Source organism: Vigna umbellata, chromosome 1, assembly GCF_029865625.1.
Source record: "Vigna umbellata cultivar VRB3 chromosome 1, Vumbellata_1.0, whole genome shotgun sequence".
Classification (NCBI taxonomy): domain Eukaryota; kingdom Viridiplantae; phylum Streptophyta; class Magnoliopsida; order Fabales; family Fabaceae; genus Vigna; species Vigna umbellata.
Genome location: NC_142165.1, coordinates 101,456,201 through 101,479,357, shown reverse-complemented (window position 1 = coordinate 101,479,357; position 23,157 = coordinate 101,456,201). Strand labels below are relative to the sequence as shown.

Below are 23,157 nucleotides of genomic sequence, written 5' to 3'. Positions count from 1 at the left end.
CGGGTAGTGGGTTCCTCAACCGCTTCGTTATCCAATCATATTCGTCCTATCCAAACGGAATTCTTCTTAAGTCTTTCAGGAAGACTCAAAGCACACAGTACAAAGAGTTATTAGCATAAACTCTTACCTCAATCGTGTCTTTCCTATTCCCGAAGAATCTGGATAAAAAATAAGGACAATTATAGCAGCATACAACTTATCATCATCAAAGCATATCACTATATTACCAATAATCCTAAATAAAGTAAAAAAAAAAAGAACAAAACTAATGCACTCTGAGTACCTTGTTTTTCTATTTTCCCACTATAGAGCAGCTGCCATATGTATAAAAGACAAAAAAACTTACCAATATTCTTCATCAAGAAAGATTAAAAGAAAATAAAGAAGAAAAAAAAAACTTACCCGGTATTCTTCGTCAAGAAGAGCCTCTCTTACTATGAAATCCGGCGAAGGCTCCATCATTTCAGAGTTGAGATTGCAGAAATGGACATGTGACACTAAACTTTTCTTCTTGGGATTCAAGTGAGAATCCCTATTCCCCACAGAAAAGGAGTATTTGAGAGAAATAGAAAATGGGATATTCCGCACAGAAAACAACGAACATTTGGGAGAAATAGAAAATGGGAGGTGAAGGGTGGAAGAGAGCATCATTGTTTAGAAACTATTCTGAATTAGAAACTATTGACGTTTTAACAACTTATATAAACCCATCCAACGGTTTATGGTTACGATGTTTTGTTATGACAAAAATATTTATTACGTTTTGTTATGACGTTTCTACAAATATATTTATTAACGTTAAAAAGAGAATTTTTGAAAATGTTAAAAATGGAGATGAGACGTTGATCTCAATCTTCTAATTATTCATGTTATTACTTAGTGAAATGTTGTAATAGGAAGTAAATTGTTATGTAAATTATTGTACAGGAAAGGATGTATAATTGGGAGTCTGTCAGCCAATTCTCGCATAGCGCAAGCCAAAATTCGCACTGCCAGGAAACGAAAATTCGCATAACGCACCAATACTTGTGCGCTGTGTGAATAACATCAGTTGAGAGGCAGCATTTACAAGAAATTCACATAGCGCACACACACGTATGCGATGAGCGAATTAATGAAGTTAAGTGGCTTTAAAAGACGTGACAGAAAGCAGAAACATTCTTCTAACAGAAGTTCCGGACAAAAGAAAGAAACGAAAACATCTCACGAACTTCTGGAGACTACTTCAACCCAGTTTGTCTAGGTGAGGAAAAACATAATTAGTGAAAGTTGCTATTTGTTGAAACTGTAATCAATACATGCAAGTGTTTAAGAAAATATAAAACCGTACAATATCTAATCGTAGCAAAACAAAATATCTTTGGTCCTTTACATATCTAAGGAAAAGTGATGATACATGCTCTCTTGGCTGAGGTCTTCAAGTAACTGTACAAAAGTTAACAGACAGTTGCATGTATTAAGACAGTTACATGTATTAATCTATGAAGAACTGTACAAAATTCATTATTTAAAGCTTAAAAACATAAACAGATAGTTGCATTACCTCAAACCCGACCTTTTGGAACAATGCCAAGCCAGGTCCATCGTCTGTCTTTTCTACGAACCCCAAGCCAGGTCCATCGTCTCTCTTTTCTACGAACCCCAAGCCAGGTCCATCGTCTCTCTTTCTTACGTGCCCATAAATTCCATTAACACCCGCATGCATAACCAATTCTTCACAACCCTTCTTATTATAGGATGTAAAAGTTACTTCACACAATGTTCATATTATATTACCTTTAGATTTCATGTATTTTATAGCAAAATGCAACATGTTGCTTGCAATACCCTTACGGCGATATGATTTAGCAACACAGACGTCTCGAATATGTCCAACATAACCTGTGTTTGGAAATGGATGTGTTTCCTTGATACACAATTCAAGGGTTCCTATGATACTTCGTGGGACTGTTGGTGTTACATCCTCTTCATTCACCTGCTAACTTACAATACACATCATAAGGAAAAGATGCTTCATCAAATAAACCAAGAATAAGAATGCTTATACCGCGATGATCCATGTGTGGGTAAAGCCGGGTAGTGGGTTCCTCAACCGCTTCGTTATCCAATCATATTCGTCCTATCCAAACGGAATTCTTCTTAAGTCTTTCAGGAAGACTCAAAGCACACAGTACAAAGAGTTATTAGCATAAACTCTTACCTCAATCGTGTCTTTCCTATTCCCGAAGAATCTGGATAAAAAATAAGGACAATTATAGCAGCATACAACTTATCATCATCAAAGCATATCACTATATTACCAATAATCCTAAATAAAGTAAAAAAAAAAAGAACAAAACTAATGCACTCTGAGTACCTTGTTTTTCTATTTTCCCACTATAGAGCAGCTGCCATATGTATAAAAGACAAAAAAACTTACCAATATTCTTCATCAAGAAAGATTAAAAGAAAATAAAGAAGAAAAAAAAAACTTACCCGGTATTCTTCGTCAAGAAGAGCCTCTCTTACTATGAAATCCGGCGAAGGCTCCATCATTTCAGAGTTGAGATTGCAGAAATGGACATGTGACACTAAACTTTTCTTCTTGGGATTCAAGTGAGAATCCCTATTCCCCACAGAAAAGGAGTATTTGAGAGAAATAGAAAATGGGATATTCCGCACAGAAAACAACGAACATTTGGGAGAAATAGAAAATGGGAGGTGAAGGGTGGAAGAGAGCATCATTGTTTAGAAACTATTCTGAATTAGAAACTATTGACGTTTTAACAACTTATATAAACCCATCCAACGGTTTATGGTTACGATGTTTTGTTATGACAAAAATATTTATTACGTTTTGTTATGACGTTTCTACAAATATATTTATTAACGTTAAAAAGAGAATTTTTGAAAATGTTAAAAATGGAGATGAGACGTTGATCTCAATCTTCTAATTATTCATGTTATTACTTAGTGAAATGTTGTAATAGGAAGTAAATTGTTATGTAAATTATTGTACAGGAAAGGATGTATAATTGGGAGTCTGTCAGCCAATTCTCGCATAGCGCAAGCCAAAATTCGCACTGCCAGGAAACGAAAATTCGCATAACGCACCAATACTTGTGCGCTGTGTGAATAACATCAGTTGAGAGGCAGCATTTACAAGAAATTCACATAGCGCACACACACGTATGCGATGAGCGAATTAATGAAGTTAAGTGGCTTTAAAAGACGTGACAGAAAGCAGAAACATTCTTCTAACAGAAGTTCCGGACAAAAGAAAGAAACGAAAACATCTCACGAACTTCTGGAGACTACTTCAACCCAGTTTGTCTAGGTGAGGAAAAACATAATTAGTGAAAGTTGCTATTTGTTGAAACTGTAATCAATACATGCAAGTGTTTAAGAAAATATAAAACCGTACAATATCTAATCGTAGCAAAACAAAATATCTTTGGTCCTTTACATATCTAAGGAAAAGTGATGATACATGCTCTCTTGGCTGAGGTCTTCAAGTAACTGTACAAAAGTTAACAGACAGTTGCATGTATTAAGACAGTTACATGTATTAATCTATGAAGAACTGTACAAAATTCATTATTTAAAGCTTAAAAACATAAACAGATAGTTGCATTACCTCAAACCCGACCTTTTGGAACAATGCCAAGCCAGGTCCATCGTCTGTCTTTTCTACGAACCCCAAGCCAGGTCCATCGTCTCTCTTTTCTACGAACCCCAAGCCAGGTCCATCGTCTCTCTTTCTTACGTGCCCATAAATTCCATTAACACCCGCATGCATAACCAATTCTTCACAACCCTTCTTATTATAGGATGTAAAAGTTACTTCACACAATGTTCATATTATATTACCTTTAGATTTCATGTATTTTATAGCAAAATGCAACATGTTGCTTGCAATACCCTTACGGCGATATGATTTAGCAACACAGACGTCTCGAATATGTCCAACATAACCTGTGTTTGGAAATGGATGTGTTTCCTTGATACACAATTCAAGGGTTCCTATGATACTTCGTGGGACTGTTGGTGTTACATCCTCTTCATTCACCTGCTAACTTACAATACACATCATAAGGAAAAGATGCTTCATCAAATAAACCAAGAATAAGAATGCTTATACCGCGATGATCCATGTGTGGGTAAAGCCGGGTAGTGGGTTCCTCAACCGCTTCGTTATCCAATCATATTCGTCCTATCCAAACGGAATTCTTCTTAAGTCTTTCAGGAAGACTCAAAGCACACAGTACAAAGAGTTATTAGCATAAACTCTTACCTCAATCGTGTCTTTCCTATTCCCGAAGAATCTGGATAAAAAATAAGGACAATTATAGCAGCATACAACTTATCATCATCAAAGCATATCACTATATTACCAATAATCCTAAATAAAGTAAAAAAAAAAAGAACAAAACTAATGCACTCTGAGTACCTTGTTTTTCTATTTTCCCACTATAGAGCAGCTGCCATATGTATAAAAGACAAAAAAACTTACCAATATTCTTCATCAAGAAAGATTAAAAGAAAATAAAGAAGAAAAAAAAAACTTACCCGGTATTCTTCGTCAAGAAGAGCCTCTCTTACTATGAAATCCGGCGAAGGCTCCATCATTTCAGAGTTGAGATTGCAGAAATGGACATGTGACACTAAACTTTTCTTCTTGGGATTCAAGTGAGAATCCCTATTCCCCACAGAAAAGGAGTATTTGAGAGAAATAGAAAATGGGATATTCCGCACAGAAAACAACGAACATTTGGGAGAAATAGAAAATGGGAGGTGAAGGGTGGAAGAGAGCATCATTGTTTAGAAACTATTCTGAATTAGAAACTATTGACGTTTTAACAACTTATATAAACCCATCCAACGGTTTATGGTTACGATGTTTTGTTATGACAAAAATATTTATTACGTTTTGTTATGACGTTTCTACAAATATATTTATTAACGTTAAAAAGAGAATTTTTGAAAATGTTAAAAATGGAGATGAGACGTTGATCTCAATCTTCTAATTATTCATGTTATTACTTAGTGAAATGTTGTAATAGGAAGTAAATTGTTATGTAAATTATTGTACAGGAAAGGATGTATAATTGGGAGTCTGTCAGCCAATTCTCGCATAGCGCAAGCCAAAATTCGCACTGCCAGGAAACGAAAATTCGCATAACGCACCAATACTTGTGCGCTGTGTGAATAACATCAGTTGAGAGGCAGCATTTACAAGAAATTCACATAGCGCACACACACGTATGCGATGAGCGAATTAATGAAGTTAAGTGGCTTTAAAAGACGTGACAGAAAGCAGAAACATTCTTCTAACAGAAGTTCCGGACAAAAGAAAGAAACGAAAACATCTCACGAACTTCTGGAGACTACTTCAACCCAGTTTGTCTAGGTGAGGAAAAACATAATTAGTGAAAGTTGCTATTTGTTGAAACTGTAATCAATACATGCAAGTGTTTAAGAAAATATAAAACCGTACAATATCTAATCGTAGCAAAACAAAATATCTTTGGTCCTTTACATATCTAAGGAAAAGTGATGATACATGCTCTCTTGGCTGAGGTCTTCAAGTAACTGTACAAAAGTTAACAGACAGTTGCATGTATTAAGACAGTTACATGTATTAATCTATGAAGAACTGTACAAAATTCATTATTTAAAGCTTAAAAACATAAACAGATAGTTGCATTACCTCAAACCCGACCTTTTGGAACAATGCCAAGCCAGGTCCATCGTCTGTCTTTTCTACGAACCCCAAGCCAGGTCCATCGTCTCTCTTTTCTACGAACCCCAAGCCAGGTCCATCGTCTCTCTTTCTTACGTGCCCATAAATTCCATTAACACCCGCATGCATAACCAATTCTTCACAACCCTTCTTATTATAGGATGTAAAAGTTACTTCACACAATGTTCATATTATATTACCTTTAGATTTCATGTATTTTATAGCAAAATGCAACATGTTGCTTGCAATACCCTTACGGCGATATGATTTAGCAACACAGACGTCTCGAATATGTCCAACATAACCTGTGTTTGGAAATGGATGTGTTTCCTTGATACACAATTCAAGGGTTCCTATGATACTTCGTGGGACTGTTGGTGTTACATCCTCTTCATTCACCTGCTAACTTACAATACACATCATAAGGAAAAGATGCTTCATCAAATAAACCAAGAATAAGAATGCTTATACCGCGATGATCCATGTGTGGGTAAAGCCGGGTAGTGGGTTCCTCAACCGCTTCGTTATCCAATCATATTCGTCCTATCCAAACGGAATTCTTCTTAAGTCTTTCAGGAAGACTCAAAGCACACAGTACAAAGAGTTATTAGCATAAACTCTTACCTCAATCGTGTCTTTCCTATTCCCGAAGAATCTGGATAAAAAATAAGGACAATTATAGCAGCATACAACTTATCATCATCAAAGCATATCACTATATTACCAATAATCCTAAATAAAGTAAAAAAAAAAAGAACAAAACTAATGCACTCTGAGTACCTTGTTTTTCTATTTTCCCACTATAGAGCAGCTGCCATATGTATAAAAGACAAAAAAACTTACCAATATTCTTCATCAAGAAAGATTAAAAGAAAATAAAGAAGAAAAAAAAAACTTACCCGGTATTCTTCGTCAAGAAGAGCCTCTCTTACTATGAAATCCGGCGAAGGCTCCATCATTTCAGAGTTGAGATTGCAGAAATGGACATGTGACACTAAACTTTTCTTCTTGGGATTCAAGTGAGAATCCCTATTCCCCACAGAAAAGGAGTATTTGAGAGAAATAGAAAATGGGATATTCCGCACAGAAAACAACGAACATTTGGGAGAAATAGAAAATGGGAGGTGAAGGGTGGAAGAGAGCATCATTGTTTAGAAACTATTCTGAATTAGAAACTATTGACGTTTTAACAACTTATATAAACCCATCCAACGGTTTATGGTTACGATGTTTTGTTATGACAAAAATATTTATTACGTTTTGTTATGACGTTTCTACAAATATATTTATTAACGTTAAAAAGAGAATTTTTGAAAATGTTAAAAATGGAGATGAGACGTTGATCTCAATCTTCTAATTATTCATGTTATTACTTAGTGAAATGTTGTAATAGGAAGTAAATTGTTATGTAAATTATTGTACAGGAAAGGATGTATAATTGGGAGTCTGTCAGCCAATTCTCGCATAGCGCAAGCCAAAATTCGCACTGCCAGGAAACGAAAATTCGCATAACGCACCAATACTTGTGCGCTGTGTGAATAACATCAGTTGAGAGGCAGCATTTACAAGAAATTCACATAGCGCACACACACGTATGCGATGAGCGAATTAATGAAGTTAAGTGGCTTTAAAAGACGTGACAGAAAGCAGAAACATTCTTCTAACAGAAGTTCCGGACAAAAGAAAGAAACGAAAACATCTCACGAACTTCTGGAGACTACTTCAACCCAGTTTGTCTAGGTGAGGAAAAACATAATTAGTGAAAGTTGCTATTTGTTGAAACTGTAATCAATACATGCAAGTGTTTAAGAAAATATAAAACCGTACAATATCTAATCGTAGCAAAACAAAATATCTTTGGTCCTTTACATATCTAAGGAAAAGTGATGATACATGCTCTCTTGGCTGAGGTCTTCAAGTAACTGTACAAAAGTTAACAGACAGTTGCATGTATTAAGACAGTTACATGTATTAATCTATGAAGAACTGTACAAAATTCATTATTTAAAGCTTAAAAACATAAACAGATAGTTGCATTACCTCAAACCCGACCTTTTGGAACAATGCCAAGCCAGGTCCATCGTCTGTCTTTTCTACGAACCCCAAGCCAGGTCCATCGTCTCTCTTTTCTACGAACCCCAAGCCAGGTCCATCGTCTCTCTTTCTTACGTGCCCATAAATTCCATTAACACCCGCATGCATAACCAATTCTTCACAACCCTTCTTATTATAGGATGTAAAAGTTACTTCACACAATGTTCATATTATATTACCTTTAGATTTCATGTATTTTATAGCAAAATGCAACATGTTGCTTGCAATACCCTTACGGCGATATGATTTAGCAACACAGACGTCTCGAATATGTCCAACATAACCTGTGTTTGGAAATGGATGTGTTTCCTTGATACACAATTCAAGGGTTCCTATGATACTTCGTGGGACTGTTGGTGTTACATCCTCTTCATTCACCTGCTAACTTACAATACACATCATAAGGAAAAGATGCTTCATCAAATAAACCAAGAATAAGAATGCTTATACCGCGATGATCCATGTGTGGGTAAAGCCGGGTAGTGGGTTCCTCAACCGCTTCGTTATCCAATCATATTCGTCCTATCCAAACGGAATTCTTCTTAAGTCTTTCAGGAAGACTCAAAGCACACAGTACAAAGAGTTATTAGCATAAACTCTTACCTCAATCGTGTCTTTCCTATTCCCGAAGAATCTGGATAAAAAATAAGGACAATTATAGCAGCATACAACTTATCATCATCAAAGCATATCACTATATTACCAATAATCCTAAATAAAGTAAAAAAAAAAAGAACAAAACTAATGCACTCTGAGTACCTTGTTTTTCTATTTTCCCACTATAGAGCAGCTGCCATATGTATAAAAGACAAAAAAACTTACCAATATTCTTCATCAAGAAAGATTAAAAGAAAATAAAGAAGAAAAAAAAAACTTACCCGGTATTCTTCGTCAAGAAGAGCCTCTCTTACTATGAAATCCGGCGAAGGCTCCATCATTTCAGAGTTGAGATTGCAGAAATGGACATGTGACACTAAACTTTTCTTCTTGGGATTCAAGTGAGAATCCCTATTCCCCACAGAAAAGGAGTATTTGAGAGAAATAGAAAATGGGATATTCCGCACAGAAAACAACGAACATTTGGGAGAAATAGAAAATGGGAGGTGAAGGGTGGAAGAGAGCATCATTGTTTAGAAACTATTCTGAATTAGAAACTATTGACGTTTTAACAACTTATATAAACCCATCCAACGGTTTATGGTTACGATGTTTTGTTATGACAAAAATATTTATTACGTTTTGTTATGACGTTTCTACAAATATATTTATTAACGTTAAAAAGAGAATTTTTGAAAATGTTAAAAATGGAGATGAGACGTTGATCTCAATCTTCTAATTATTCATGTTATTACTTAGTGAAATGTTGTAATAGGAAGTAAATTGTTATGTAAATTATTGTACAGGAAAGGATGTATAATTGGGAGTCTGTCAGCCAATTCTCGCATAGCGCAAGCCAAAATTCGCACTGCCAGGAAACGAAAATTCGCATAACGCACCAATACTTGTGCGCTGTGTGAATAACATCAGTTGAGAGGCAGCATTTACAAGAAATTCACATAGCGCACACACACGTATGCGATGAGCGAATTAATGAAGTTAAGTGGCTTTAAAAGACGTGACAGAAAGCAGAAACATTCTTCTAACAGAAGTTCCGGACAAAAGAAAGAAACGAAAACATCTCACGAACTTCTGGAGACTACTTCAAGGCATCAAGACACAATTGTTGCAAGCGATTGCTTCAAATGTTTACGTTTTAGATGACTAGGAGTAGTTAAGTTTTTCTTTCGTTGGAATTGGATGTAATGAACTCACTGTGATGTAATTTCCTGCTCAATATATATAATGTTATTTGAATGTCTTTTATTACTGGAAAGTAAGTTTGAACATGAACGTAGATAGAGCACTTAAGTGATTTGGGATCTAGGATAGACTCAATAACTTGATCATTCTTTAACATCGGACTTAATGCGAATTGTATATTAAAATGACTAAGGGATTATCATTTTAATATATTAATTTAGAACTAGTTACTAAGGGATTAGGACTAGTATGCCTTGATGTAAATGTTTGAATGAAGTAATAAAATATTGAACAAAGTTTTATATTCATATGATTCATGAAACCCAATTCCAACGAAGTTTCTTTTAAATATAAATTCCTTGCACACCAACTGCTTGATAAAATACCAAAAATAGTTTATTGTGTTGTTTTGTGCATTTTGATGTCTAATTGAGTTATAAAAGGGAGAATTGTCATGTGTTGCACAAGTCCCTTGGGAGATGATACTTTTACTTATTTACTGTATTACTTGGAACGATTTGGTATACTTGCCAAAAAGTTATCAAGTTTTTGGTGTCGTTGTCGGGGACTTGTTCCAACACAAGGCAATTTGGGCATTTATGACTCTTTTAGACTTTGTTGTGAATTTTCTTTTTTAATGTTGTTGTGTATGCAGTTGGCTTTAATTTTTTAAGACTTTCCATTGATTTAGTTTGAACTTAATGCTTGTCTTGGTGTAGGCTTTAGAGCTTGATGTTGTTATTGAAAGTTCTTAGGAATGAGATTTCAGTAGCGGAACTAACTAAATCAAACCAAATGTGCAAATCACCAGTGGGGTTGTGTGTTTGGATTCATTGTTTTGGAACTTAAGGCAAGTTTGATGGACTTCTTACACCAAGGGATTGGGTGATGGTTTGTCATACTTAGGTAGGCACAACAAGAGGGATCTGAGTGTTCTAACTTCAGAAAACAGGGAAAGTGGAATTCTTTGCCAATTGTATGTCTCTTTTGTTTGAATTTCTTTTATGCAGTTTGCCTACAGATGTTTCTGGTTGTTAGGAGATCCTAGGGATGGGATTTCAACAGCTGAAAGGGGAGTACTAAGTGATCTTGCAACAAGAGGGATCTGAGTGAGGTTATTTAGGAAATCCATTTCAATCGTTTTGTATATTGGAATTGTTTTTTGGTTGGTGTGCTCACTTTCTGCAACTTTGTTTCTTTTTTTTCCTTATTTCTTTGTTTGTGTTTTTATTTTATTTTTCTATTTCAGTTATGTATATGTTACTTTTAATTTTATCTTTATGTTTTAGTTTTTGTAAGAAATTGTTGAAGTTTCTGTGTTGGTAAGTTCTGTGTTTCATTGTTAAGTGTAATGTTATGTAATGTATGTTCAATATAGTTGATTTATGTTTATGGTTGTAAAGACAATTGTGTTTTGATTTAATGATTTGGCATTGTCTGATTAAGTTATGTGATTCTTGAGGATGATGACATGTATGTTTGTGGTGGCTGTGCTTCAAAATTTTTTATCTGTGTGTATGAATATGACCAGATCTGTGAATGCTGAGAGCATATATTGATTGAGAGATATTGAGTTGTCTAGATATGGAATTGGTTTTTGCATGATTTTGATTCTACGTATATACACACACTTTTTGGTTAAGGATGAAAAAGGCATTGTTTATTATTGATTATACAGCTACTTGGCTGATAGCCAACCTTTTGACACTGTGTTTCATTTGTAAACCCTCTTTGAGCCTTGATTTATTTCTTTCACCTTGAGCCTATTGTGTGATCCTACCTTACACCTTAGAAGAGAACATGAAAATTAAGGTTGAGTTCAAGTTTGGGGAAGAAAAGATCAATAATAATAGGCTTAATACCCTATTTTGTCCCCAGTTTCGCTCGAAAATGTCAAATTAGTCCATCCTTTAAAAAATGCGTCAATTACGTCCTCACTTAATAAAATTTGCATCAATGAAATCCCTTCCGTTAAATCCGTACAAACGGCGTTAATAGAAGAGAGAGAAAAATAATTAACGTTGTTTGTACGGATTTAACGGAAGGGATTTCATTGATGCAAATTTTATTAAGTGAGGACGTAATTGACGCATTTTTTAAAGGATGGACTAATTTGACATTTTCGAGCGAAACTAGGGACAAAATAGGGTATTAAGCCATAATAATAATAAAAAAAAATTTACAAATGATGCTCAAAATGAAAAAGAAGGTTGAGCTATGGTATGTGATGAATGATATAGTATGGGATTTGAGTACTGGTTGGGAATTGAAGTTGTTCTCTTCTTAATAGGTGTCTTTAAATCCAAGAAAAACCATGATTCTTTTTCTAGCCAAGCCAAGCTTTAACTTGAAAAGACCTTTGGACATAACCAATAGTGTGTGAAGTTTGTGAATCAAATGAAATGCAAAAGCTGATGAAGTTCTATGACAATTCTACTGTCATGTGAGGACAAACACTTGAATGTAAAGTTATGATAAATGTTGATCTGGTTTTTCATATTCTATACACAGGTGATTTTGTGAGTGATGCACCGTGTCATACTTGTTGAAATCTATGGGAATGCATGTGATTTTTTCTGATGTGCAAAGTCATTCTATCAAAATGTAAAATGTCTTTTGTGTTGTGTTGTTCAGCTTATTTTTGTGATTTCCTGAGGGCATGAAATAGTTCAAGTTTGGGGAGTTGGTAAGTGTGAAAAAGAGTTGTTTTTACACTTATAAATGATCTCAATCTTCTAATTATTCATGTTATTACTCAGTGGAATGTTGTAATAGGAAGTAGATTGTTATGTAAATTATTGTACAGGAAAGGATGTATAATTGGGAGTCTGTCATCCAATTCTCGCATAGCGCAAGTCAAAATTCGCATTGCCAGGAAACGGAAATTCGCATAGCGCACCAATACTTGTGCGTTGTGTGAATAACATCAGTTGAGAGGCACCAATACTTGTGCGCTGAGAGAATTAATAAAGTTAAGTGGCTTTAAAAGACGTGACAAAAAGGAGAAACATTCTTCTGACAGAAGTTCCGGACAAAAGAAAGAAACGAAAACATCTCAGGAACTTCCGGAGACTACTTCAAGGCATCAAGACACCATTGTTGCAAGGGATTGCTTCAAATGTATACGTTTTAGATGACTAGGAGTACTTAAGTTTTTCTTTCGTTGGAATTGGATGTAATGAACTCCCTCTGATGTAATTTTCCTGTTTAATATATCGTTGTTCGTTCATATGCTCTTTCTTGAATTTACTATCATTGTATGAAAATATAATGTTATGTGAATGTTTCTGATTATTGGAAAGTAACTTTGAACATGGACATAGATAGAGCACCTAAGTGATTTGGGATCTAGAGATAAGCTCAATAACTTGGTCATTCTTAACATCGGACTTAATGCAAATTGTATGTTAAATTGACTAAGGGATTAACATTTTGATATATTAATTTAGAACTAGTTGCTAAGGGATTAGGACTAGTATACCTTGATGTGAATGTTTGAATGAAATAATGATATATTGTGCTGAGTTTTATTTTCATATGATTCATGAACTCAATTCCAACTGTTTGATAAAATACCAAAAATAGTTTCTTGTGTTGTTTTGTGTATTTTGATGTCTAATTGAGTTATAGAAAGAAGAATTGTCATATATTGTACAAGTCGTGAGAGACGATACTTTTACTTATTTACTGTATTATTTGAAACGATTTAATATACTTATCAAAGTTAACAGACGTTGAGGTGAAAAAAGAAATCATTCAGAATTTTGCTTTTATATAAAAATCATTTTTAATTGTTCACGGATAGTTTTATCTCCTCTGTTTATTTTAATTACAAAATATGATAATAATTAAATTTATCAATGATTCACAATAAATTACTATTTATTATTTTGGCCCCACTTAGAATCACCGGTGATTCTTCTCCTTCTCTAGCGCTGGCGTTCCTTCTTCTTTTCCCGTGAATATCTCCCCCAGCAATCAATCATCATCCTCCCCTTTTCTCTTCTTTTGTTTTTCTTTTCAATCCTCTTTTACTTCTTACACTAAAGACATATGTCACACAGCCAACACTTTCTTTTCCATCATTACTCACCTCCAATCTTCATAAAATATTTTCTCCTATTAATTCTGTTAGTCTCATCCATTCTTTTCAGCTTCAACAACTTCAAATTATTTTTCAATATCATATTCCTATATTTCTTCTTCATATAAGGGCACACTAATATTGCATGTAAAATTAATTAAAAGCTGTTATATTTAAAAAATAAACAAATTCACAACTATACTTATATTTTTTCAAAAATCTAAAACAAATTCAATATTTCAACTTCATTTCATACTATAAAAATATTAACGAAAACGTGAGGAGAGGATAAGAAAAAAAAAATCCAAATTCTGTATGGTAATGGGACTTATTGTTTTGATACTAGTTTCACGGACGGAAGGAAGAGGTGGAAGGAAAGAAACTTGTATAGAAAAATATGAAAAAAAATCTCATATTATATTCTTTTATTTTATTTTTTATTTTTTAATATTTTTCTATATGATAGATAATCGATGAGTTTCGAGATATAAATAGATATTAAAGTTTATAATGATATCTAAAATAATTTCATTTATAAGAAAATAATCAATATTTATTTATTTATTTTAAATTTTTATTATCATTATTTTATTTTTATTTTCATTTCAATCAACTTTAAAATAAAAATGAAAGTTTTGTTAAAGATTTTAGATAAATTTACTGGATAAAAATTAGTTTTATAAATTAATTTTTTAAGATAAAGTTCGACTTAAAATCTGTTTTTAAAAATCATTTAAAATTTATTTTAACAAAATTAATTATCATTAATCATCCATTAATATTTAGTTATGTCAATTTTAAACTGATTTTACAAAATTAAATTTGAGAAGGGAAAATAGAATAGATAATAAATAGTAGAATGTTTGGTTGGCATGAGAATGGCTTCTAAACACGAATGAGTGTATCACGTCAACTTTCTTGCTTCACAAAGCAACCACAGGCTGGAAGTCAACAGGGTCAGCAGAAAATCATTATGCATTATAATGATTTAATTGTTCTTTCTTAATTTAATATCTCTAGCATTTGTAATTATTTTAATATGTTAAAAAACATGTTTATAATACACTTATAATAATTAACTAAATATGTTTTACCCTGGTAATTAATTATAATTTGATTGGAATAATACTGGTTCAGATAACATTAATAATGAGACAAAAGGTGATCAACTTACTTTTCACGAGTTAAAATTAAATTAGATGTATTTCTCTTTCCTTTCCTCTTTATATATGTAAATAGAAAGATAAATAAATCCACAAATAAATAATAATAATAATTTAAATTTATTCGTTACATAAAAGAAATAATATTAATATTAATATTAAATTTACACACTTTAACTCTTGCTTCGGAATTAAATTTGTACGAATAAATTTTGTATTAATAAATTTCATATTATTAAATTTTGTCTGATTAAATTTTGTATGACTATTATTAAATTTTGGATTAAATATGTTTTTATCGTTAAATTATTAAATGATTTTAATTTTAATTTTAGTTTAATTAAATTCTCATTTTTCAAATTTTTATGGAATATGTCTTTAATAACTAACAACTTTAGTTGTTTCTTTAACGTGACATATGGTAACTTACGTCAGTATTTTGTTATTATTTAATTCAAAAAATATTTTTTATTTTCTATCTCATCTTCTTTCTAAAGTTTGAGTTTTTCTTCCAAATATTAAAGTCATAAATTTATCACTTAACATCATTTTCTTCACTCTTCACTCATCACTCATGCAAATCAACATCACCATTTCAAATCCTCTGTCCCCAATTTAAAAAAAAAAATTAAAAACGAAATTTTTGAGGTTTTCCAAATTTGTGCTTACATATAAGTGACCATTCTTTTCCTAGATTGTTCAACATTTTATGCACAATTAAAAAAATAAAAGAAACCAAAAAACGAAGAGAACCACATTGGCTATTTTTGGGTCTTGTTGAAATGCAGTCTCAGTGGCTCTAACATCGTCCACTGCCATAGTTGTAGTAACAACGACAATGAGATGGAGATTTCCAAATCATTTGCTTGCCTGTTAATCAAATTATAGATAATAATTTTATCAATAACTTGAGTTTCACCACATTTGAAATTTCACAAAAAGAATGAATTGAAAAATGAGTAGACATACAAAAACATAAAAGTTTATTATTACATAAAAATTACAAAAAATAATGTTTTAAAACTATAAAATAAAATAATATTTAAATATATCTTGTAATCTCATACATCATGAATAAGTTTCTCCTCCATTGCTTAGGAGTTGATAATTCATAACATTTATATATAAATTTTATTATGTGTTTTTCAAAAGAATACCATAAAAATACTAGTCTTCTTCGTCTAGAAATATCATCATATATTATAAAATTTCAATCATAGGCATAGATTATCAAAATGTGGTATAAAATGAAGCCAATAAAGATATACGTATTAAAAAAACAATTATTCAAAAAGTAGCATTTAAATTAAGAAAAATACATTTATATCATAATCAATAAATATTAAAACTTCGAATTTGATTACTATGATATCTATGGAGTAACTATTTAGGATCGTTCATTAAAAAGGTGAATTTTTATATTAAACCAAAATTAACTTGGTCCTCGTTTTGGTTCGCGCCAACTCTTTGGTTGAAGGTAAGGCATCACAAAAAATAGTTTTATAAATATTTTTCTTTTTTATATATTATTGGTTTAATGTTGAAAAAAATGAGGATAATAAAAGAAAGAGAAAAATTTGACAAGAAAATGCTCATAATAGAAGATATTTAGCTCAAAAGAGGTGGTGAAAGTCATAATATATAGATAATTTTTCTTTTGTTTTCTTTAATTTGTATTGTGAAATTAATATAATAATTATTATTTTTGAATAACTAATTAATTTGAATAATTGTATTTCAGTACTGCCTTGTAAAATAATTAATTCATAGAATTTGTCAATTAAGAGTAGTCTGTGTCATTTCTTTTAAAATTCTTTTCTTTCACAGAATGCACAATATATATATACAAGAATTTAATACGTTGACTATTTTAGTGACAATGTAGAAATTGTAAACATTATAGAAATTCAAAGATACAGTGGATGAAACATTTGGATTTCCCTTATCCATGTCACCTGCCAAAGTTTTTGTAAGGGTATTCAAATATTCTTTTATTTTTTAATACTTATATATTATAACTATTTGATGAGTTTTGAGGTATTAATAGATATTAAAGTTTATAATTATATATAAAATAATTTTATCTATAAGAAAATATTTAATATTTATTTATTTTATATTTTAGTTTTTATCACATTATTTATTGTTATTATTCTTTGTTTTCTTTTTCATTTCAATCAACTTTAAAATAAAAATGAAAGTTTTGTTAAAGATTTTAGATGAATTTACGTGGATAGAAATTAGTTTTATAAATTAATTTTTAAGATAAAGTTAGACTAAGAATTTATTTTTTTAAATCATCTAAAATTTATTTTAACAAAAATAATTACTCATTGGTCATCTGTTAATATTTAGTTATATCAATTTTAAACTGGTTGGCCATGAGAATGGCTTCTAAACATGAATGAGTGTGTCACGTCAACTTTCTTGCTTCACAAAGCAATCACAGGCTGGAAGCCAACAGGGTCACTTTGACAGCACAAAATCATTATGCATTATGATGATTTAATTGTTCTTTCTTAATTTAATATGTGTAGTATTGGTAATTATTCTAATACGTTAAAAAAACATGTTTATAATGCAATTATAATAATTAACTAAATACGTTTTACCCTCCTTATGGTGAAGGTAATTAATTATAATTTGATTGGAATAATACCGGTTTAGATAACATTAATAATGAGACAAACGGTGATCAACTTACTTTTCACGTCTAAGCAAGTGTTAAAATTGAATTTACGTTTATTTGAATTTTGCTTGAAATTTATAATAGTAAAGTATTGTATTTTATTTAAATTTATATATATATATATATATATATATATATATATATATATATATATATTTATATAGATTCTTTTGGATTTTCTTAACTATATACATTTTTATAACTTTATATTATCCTTTATATATTTTAATACAATTTATTTTATAAATTTTTATGTTTAACATATTTTGTTAAACATTTTTTTTTTATAAATATTTACTGATATATGTGTATTTGTGTTTTTAGTAGTTGATCTGCACTAATGATCAAATCACTCTTTACTGTAAAAAGAATTAGGAGAAGCAATTTTGTCAAACGGAAAATATAATCTTCATATATATAACTAAAATCAAATATATACTAATTTATAGTTTTAAATATTTTTCATTTCATAATTAAAATGTTAAAAAAGGTTTAACTTACATATGTCATGGATGGTTTGTTTACCGTTCTTAAAATAATTTTTAACCTTTTAAAGCATTCAAAGTTGAACTATTTGGTTTGTACTCATTAATTTGTAAACACCTAAAACAATCTAACCATAATTTTGTACTGGAAATTTTCCTATTTAAATATATACACCAACTTTTTACATAACCAGTTTTTTTTTTAATTATCTATTATTAACCTCATATTTACATTAAAATCAATCTTATTGAGAATTATCTTTTATATTTGCAACACCATTTATGTAATAAATACAATCACAATAAAAAAAACTATACAATAAATAAAATAAAATAAAAGCTATCAAACATTAGATTATGTAATTACATACAAAATAATCACAGCTTAGTGTACATCACAATCTAATTATCTTTATCTTATCTATTTAAAAAACATGTAACCAAGCTCAACATAGATATAAGATAATATATATGTTTTTCGGAATATTTGTACGACACATATCTCATGTTATGATGATTCCTAACTTTTTATCTAAATGAGAAAACAAGCTCCATAAATTAGGATAAATTGATTGCATAAATAGTTGTACTAACAAATGTGTTTGTGAAACTTTTCTTTAACTTTGCACCCGATAATATTTTAGTATACATGATTTAAATAATTCTTGAAGTAAAGATATTTTTGTTTGTAGATTTTTGTATCTAATATGACAAGCCACAAATTAGATTTGAACTTGGTAATGTCAATTTCAAAATTTTTAATCAAAAAGAAGATTTTACAAGTAAGATAAATAATATCATGATATCACTCTCTTCAAATAATTAATTAATTCGTTGAAGGTTGAACACTCTGATAAACAAATGTACAAAATGAATTATATATTATCATTATGTTGTTTGAGTTAATACTCTTTCATCTTATTTATTTGTGAGTTAAATTGGTATTACAACATTCAAATTTGTTAAAATAAAAATTAAAACTAGTTAAAACTTAAAATACTTACCACTAAAACCTTATAATTGAGAATTTTATGATAGATTTCAAATAAATTTGATAAACATCAGTATCAACTTTGAGATTTCAGCATCTAAATTCTTGTGTTTTTTTTAATGCATGAAAGCTACTAATGTCTAATTCAATATACACTCTTTAAAAGCATAGGTTAATTAAGATTAAAACCAAACTCCACATGGGATACGAAATTTACAGGTCAGTTCCCGTGTAAGCAAAATGAGCACCAGCTCTTGCTTACAAGGCATGGTCAGACGAGGGCAAAACAGTCCAATCACATGTTTTCAACAACCAATCAACAAGAAAACATAAAACCATAGAGTTTTCAGTTGCACAGCAAAACGACAACAAAAAAAACATCAAACATACCAATAATTATTGCAGTGTAGCACTCATTATTATTGCTCCACTGTAATATTATTTTTCCTGTCTCTCTATTTTCATTAAACTCTTTCAGAAACATAGAATAAAAAAATAATTAATGCATTTTACTCTTTTATAATTTGTAAAAAAATTAATAGCATTTAATCAGATTAAGATATTCTCATAAGACCTAATAATAGTGTGTGGCGTGTAATAAGTGATATTGGAGGAGTGAGATGAAGCGGTGACCAAGATTCGAATCTTGCGATGAGAACATTCGCTGAGGAGAGATAAATCGAACAGCTATCATGTGCTGATGCCAAAAATTCCATGGCATAATTCCCACAACTTTCTCTGCCATTATTATTCATATAACATCAGACAAACCAACTAACGTTATACAAGCCTCTCAGCCAACCTCCAAATTCGCCAAATCTGCACCAGTTGTCCATGCCCTCTCTCTCTCTCTCTCTCTTCCCTAACACCACTCGCTGCCACTCTCCCTCTTTCTCTCTCCGCCGGTGAAGCCCGGCAAGTTCCAGTGGCGGGAACGGCTTTGACCGTTACCTGACTCCTTTCTTTCTTTAGACACATGGAGGTTTCCGTTGCGGCCTCGCCCAGAAAGTCCATGGCAGAGAAGGTCTTCGGAGGGTACCACAATGGGAGTACCAGCCAGAAGAAGCGTGCCACTGACGCTCGCCACGATGACAGCGATGGAGGCATGGAACTCATGGAGATTGGCGCTGAAAGAACAAAAAACGTGCTGATTCTCATGAGCGACACCGGTGGCGGTCACAGAGCCTCCGCTGAAGCCATTCGTGACGCCTTTCAGATTGAATTCGGTGACGAATACCGGGTAATCTTGTTGCTCCCTTTGCGTTTCTTCCTTCTGGATATCTGTTGCTTCCTTTGTTCATTTTTCGAAAAAAAAAGAAACAAAATTATGTTACACTGGTTTCTTTTTAAAAATTTTAACCTATTTTATTTGTTTTTCTTGTTTCGAAATTTGTTCTGCACTGGAGTTTTCTGGTATGAGATTTTTTTTTGTGTTTTTCGTAAGATCTTTTTTTCTTTGGAATTCGGAGTTTAACACGAACATTTCTTATAGTTAAACTTAGATTCAATTCAAGCTTCATCTGGATTAATTAACTCAATTTGTTTCTAATTACAATTATTTAAAAGTTTTTACTTAGTTTATACAAAAAAGGAAATTAATATCGAATTAATTAAACGTAATTATGGAAATTTTACCTAGATCATGGATCATATAAGACGAATTTTATTTAGTTCATAAACTAAATTAAACAAATAGAATTATCTAATCTCGAACTATTTTTGGATTAGTTGCTGTATCTGTACCCTTACTTTTTGTCATGTCTTGCACACACGGACTTTGTCGCTACGTTTTTTTCTTGGAGTTATTTGCGCAGTTTTCTTTTTTTTTTTTTTTCTTTTTCTTTTTTGGGAAAGATAGAACTTCGTGGCAATAAGAAGTATTTGTTTGATTTATGTGTTTAAATAAAGTTTTCAATTTTCAGATTATTGTTAAGGATGTTTGGAAGGAATACACAGGGTGGCCGTTGAATGACATGGAGGGGCAATATAAATTCATGGTTAAGCATGTACAGTTATGGAATGTTGCTTTTCATAGTACTTCTCCTAGATGGATTCACTCTGTTTATTTGGCTGCCATTGCTGCATACTACGCCAGGTATATTCCTATTCTCATACTTCTCTTGGTTAGCTTTGATAAGTAATTTTGACAACTGATTTTGACGGTGAAAAGGGAAGATATGAACAATGTGGTTCCCCTTTACTGATAAAACTATTCGTTTCTGTAGCTGCAAAAGTTTTTTTTTTTTTTTTTTTATGTTCGCTGTGTTCTTATTTATAACTACTCTCTTTTTCTCAGGGAGGTGGAGGCGGGGTTGATGGAGTACAAGCCAGATATCATCATCAGTGTCCATCCCTTGATGCAGCATATTCCGTTGTGGGTTTTGAAGTGGCAAGGTTTGCAGAATAAAGTTGTTTTTGTCACAGTGATTACCGACCTTAGTACCTGTCATCCTACGTGGTAAAATTTAATTTTAGAGTTTTTATTTTTCTTTCTTTGAAGTGAAGTACATTGATTAAACTTTTTACACGCTCTAAGTCATAGTTTGAAGCAATTTCCAGGTTTCATCCTTGGGTGAACAGATGTTACTGTCCTTCAGAAGAGGTGGCGAAGAAAGCTGCTGTAGATGGCCTTGATGAATCTCAAATCCGTGTTTTCGGCTTACCCATCAGACCTTCTTTTGCCAGGGCGGTTCTTGTGAAGGTATATATAAATGTTAAACAAATTATAAGTGTAATTTTTCTTCTTCTTTCATTGTTGGTGCTTACTCTGTCTTTTACGACAGGATCAATTGAGGGACGAACTCGGGTTGGATCCCATTTTGCCAGCAGTTTTGCTGATGGGGGGTGGTGAAGGAATGGGCCCTGTCAAGAAAACTGCAAAGGCTTTGGGAGAATCACTTTACGATAAAGAAGCTGAGAAACCAATTGGGCAATTAGTCATCATATGTGGTCGGAATAAGAATTTAGTATCCACCCTTGAATCTCTCGAGTGGAAGATTCCAGTAAAGGTAAGTTGCTTCTTGGTTTTTGTGCATTATGCAGATGCCACCCACTGAAACTTTGTTTCTTGATTTTGCAGATCAGAGGATTTGAGACCCAGATGGCCAAATGGATGGGAGCCTGTGACTGCATCATAACAAAAGCAAGTTATAGTAATTTGATCTTCGTTTCATCCTTCATATGCTGTTATTGTTAAGAAACAGGGTCATTGGTTGGTTGAAATTTTCAGGCTGGACCAGGTACAATAGCAGAAGCATTGATCAGAGGGCTTCCCATAATTCTCAACGACTATATCCCAGGACAGGCGAGTGGTTAAATTGTGTTTTGTTTTATTATTTCTACTGTTGGATGTTGATTCTGAGGTGGAAGTGTGGTAAAAACAACAGGAGAAGGGTAACGTGCCGTACGTGGTCGACAATGGAGCTGGTGTGTTCACCCGTAGTCCTAAGGAAACAGCAAAAATGGTGGCAGAATGGTTCACCACGAAATCAGATGATCTGAAAAGAATGTCAGAGAAAGCACTTAAATTAGCACAACCAGAGGCGGTGTTTGACATCGTGAGGGACATTGATGAACTTGCCAGGCAACGAGAGCCATCAAATTTTCCATACTTGTTGACCTCGTCGTTTACTAGCCTAATTTAATTCATTATTTGTGCTTCTTTCATGGTAGCTTGCTTCCATTTAGAATTGACTTGTACAGTTAGCCCTATTTATTGTACCATTCTTTATCTCTGGCTTGGTTTAACTATGCTAAGATTCAATTGTAGTAAACAAGTATGCTTGTGTGGTTGTGAGGAGATGGTTTGCCTGCAAAATGTCTGAACACTACGTTCATTTATTTATTTTTCAATTTTTTTCTCCGTAATTCTATCCAGCGGTCAATTTTGGCCTGGTAGGGGCCTTCTTTACCGTTCGATACCATAGGCAAAATCATTATCGTATTTAACTAGGATATTTAGATTTGTCGGGTTCTTGAACCAAAAAAAACAAAAACACTAAAAGAAACATAGATGTATGTAAACAAGATATATGCATCGATGTAGATTTTCAACGTTAAGAAGCACTTCTGACCCGTGCATAAGCCCGTCTTTTTTAAATAATAATAATAATAATAATTCTTTTAGGAA

The 23,157-nt window shown here is 32.2% G+C and overlaps 1 protein-coding gene across 1 annotated transcript; it reads left to right on the top strand.

The window, feature by feature from the left end:
- Positions 1-19,677: 19,677 nt before the first annotated feature.
- LOC148206987 (monogalactosyldiacylglycerol synthase 2, chloroplastic-like) lies at positions 19,678-22,895 on the top strand. Its single transcript, XM_088105216.1, has 8 exons — positions 19,678-20,268; positions 20,951-21,123; positions 21,325-21,486; positions 21,588-21,729; positions 21,812-22,036; positions 22,108-22,170; positions 22,258-22,332; positions 22,415-22,895. The coding sequence occupies exons 1-8, from the start codon at positions 20,005-20,007 to the stop codon at positions 22,670-22,672; spliced, it is 1,362 nt and encodes a 453-aa protein (XP_087961342.1). The 5' UTR covers positions 19,678-20,004; the 3' UTR covers positions 22,673-22,895.
- Positions 22,896-23,157: the final 262 nt, after the last annotated feature.

What these genes read in the sequence shown, in the direction of transcription:
- LOC148206987 (XM_088105216.1), top strand. Translation starts at nt 20,005, where the DNA reads ATGGAGGTTTCCGTTGCGGCCTCGCCCAGAAAGTCCATGGCAGAGAAG. An exon ending in ATTGCTGCATACTACGCCAG is followed by an intron (nt 21,124 to 21,324) that starts GTATATTCCTAT and finishes TCTTTTTCTCAG; the next exon opens with GGAGGTGGAGGCGGGGTTGA. An exon ending in GTGACTGCATCATAACAAAA is followed by an intron (nt 22,171 to 22,257) that starts GCAAGTTATAGT and finishes TGAAATTTTCAG; the next exon opens with GCTGGACCAGGTACAATAGC.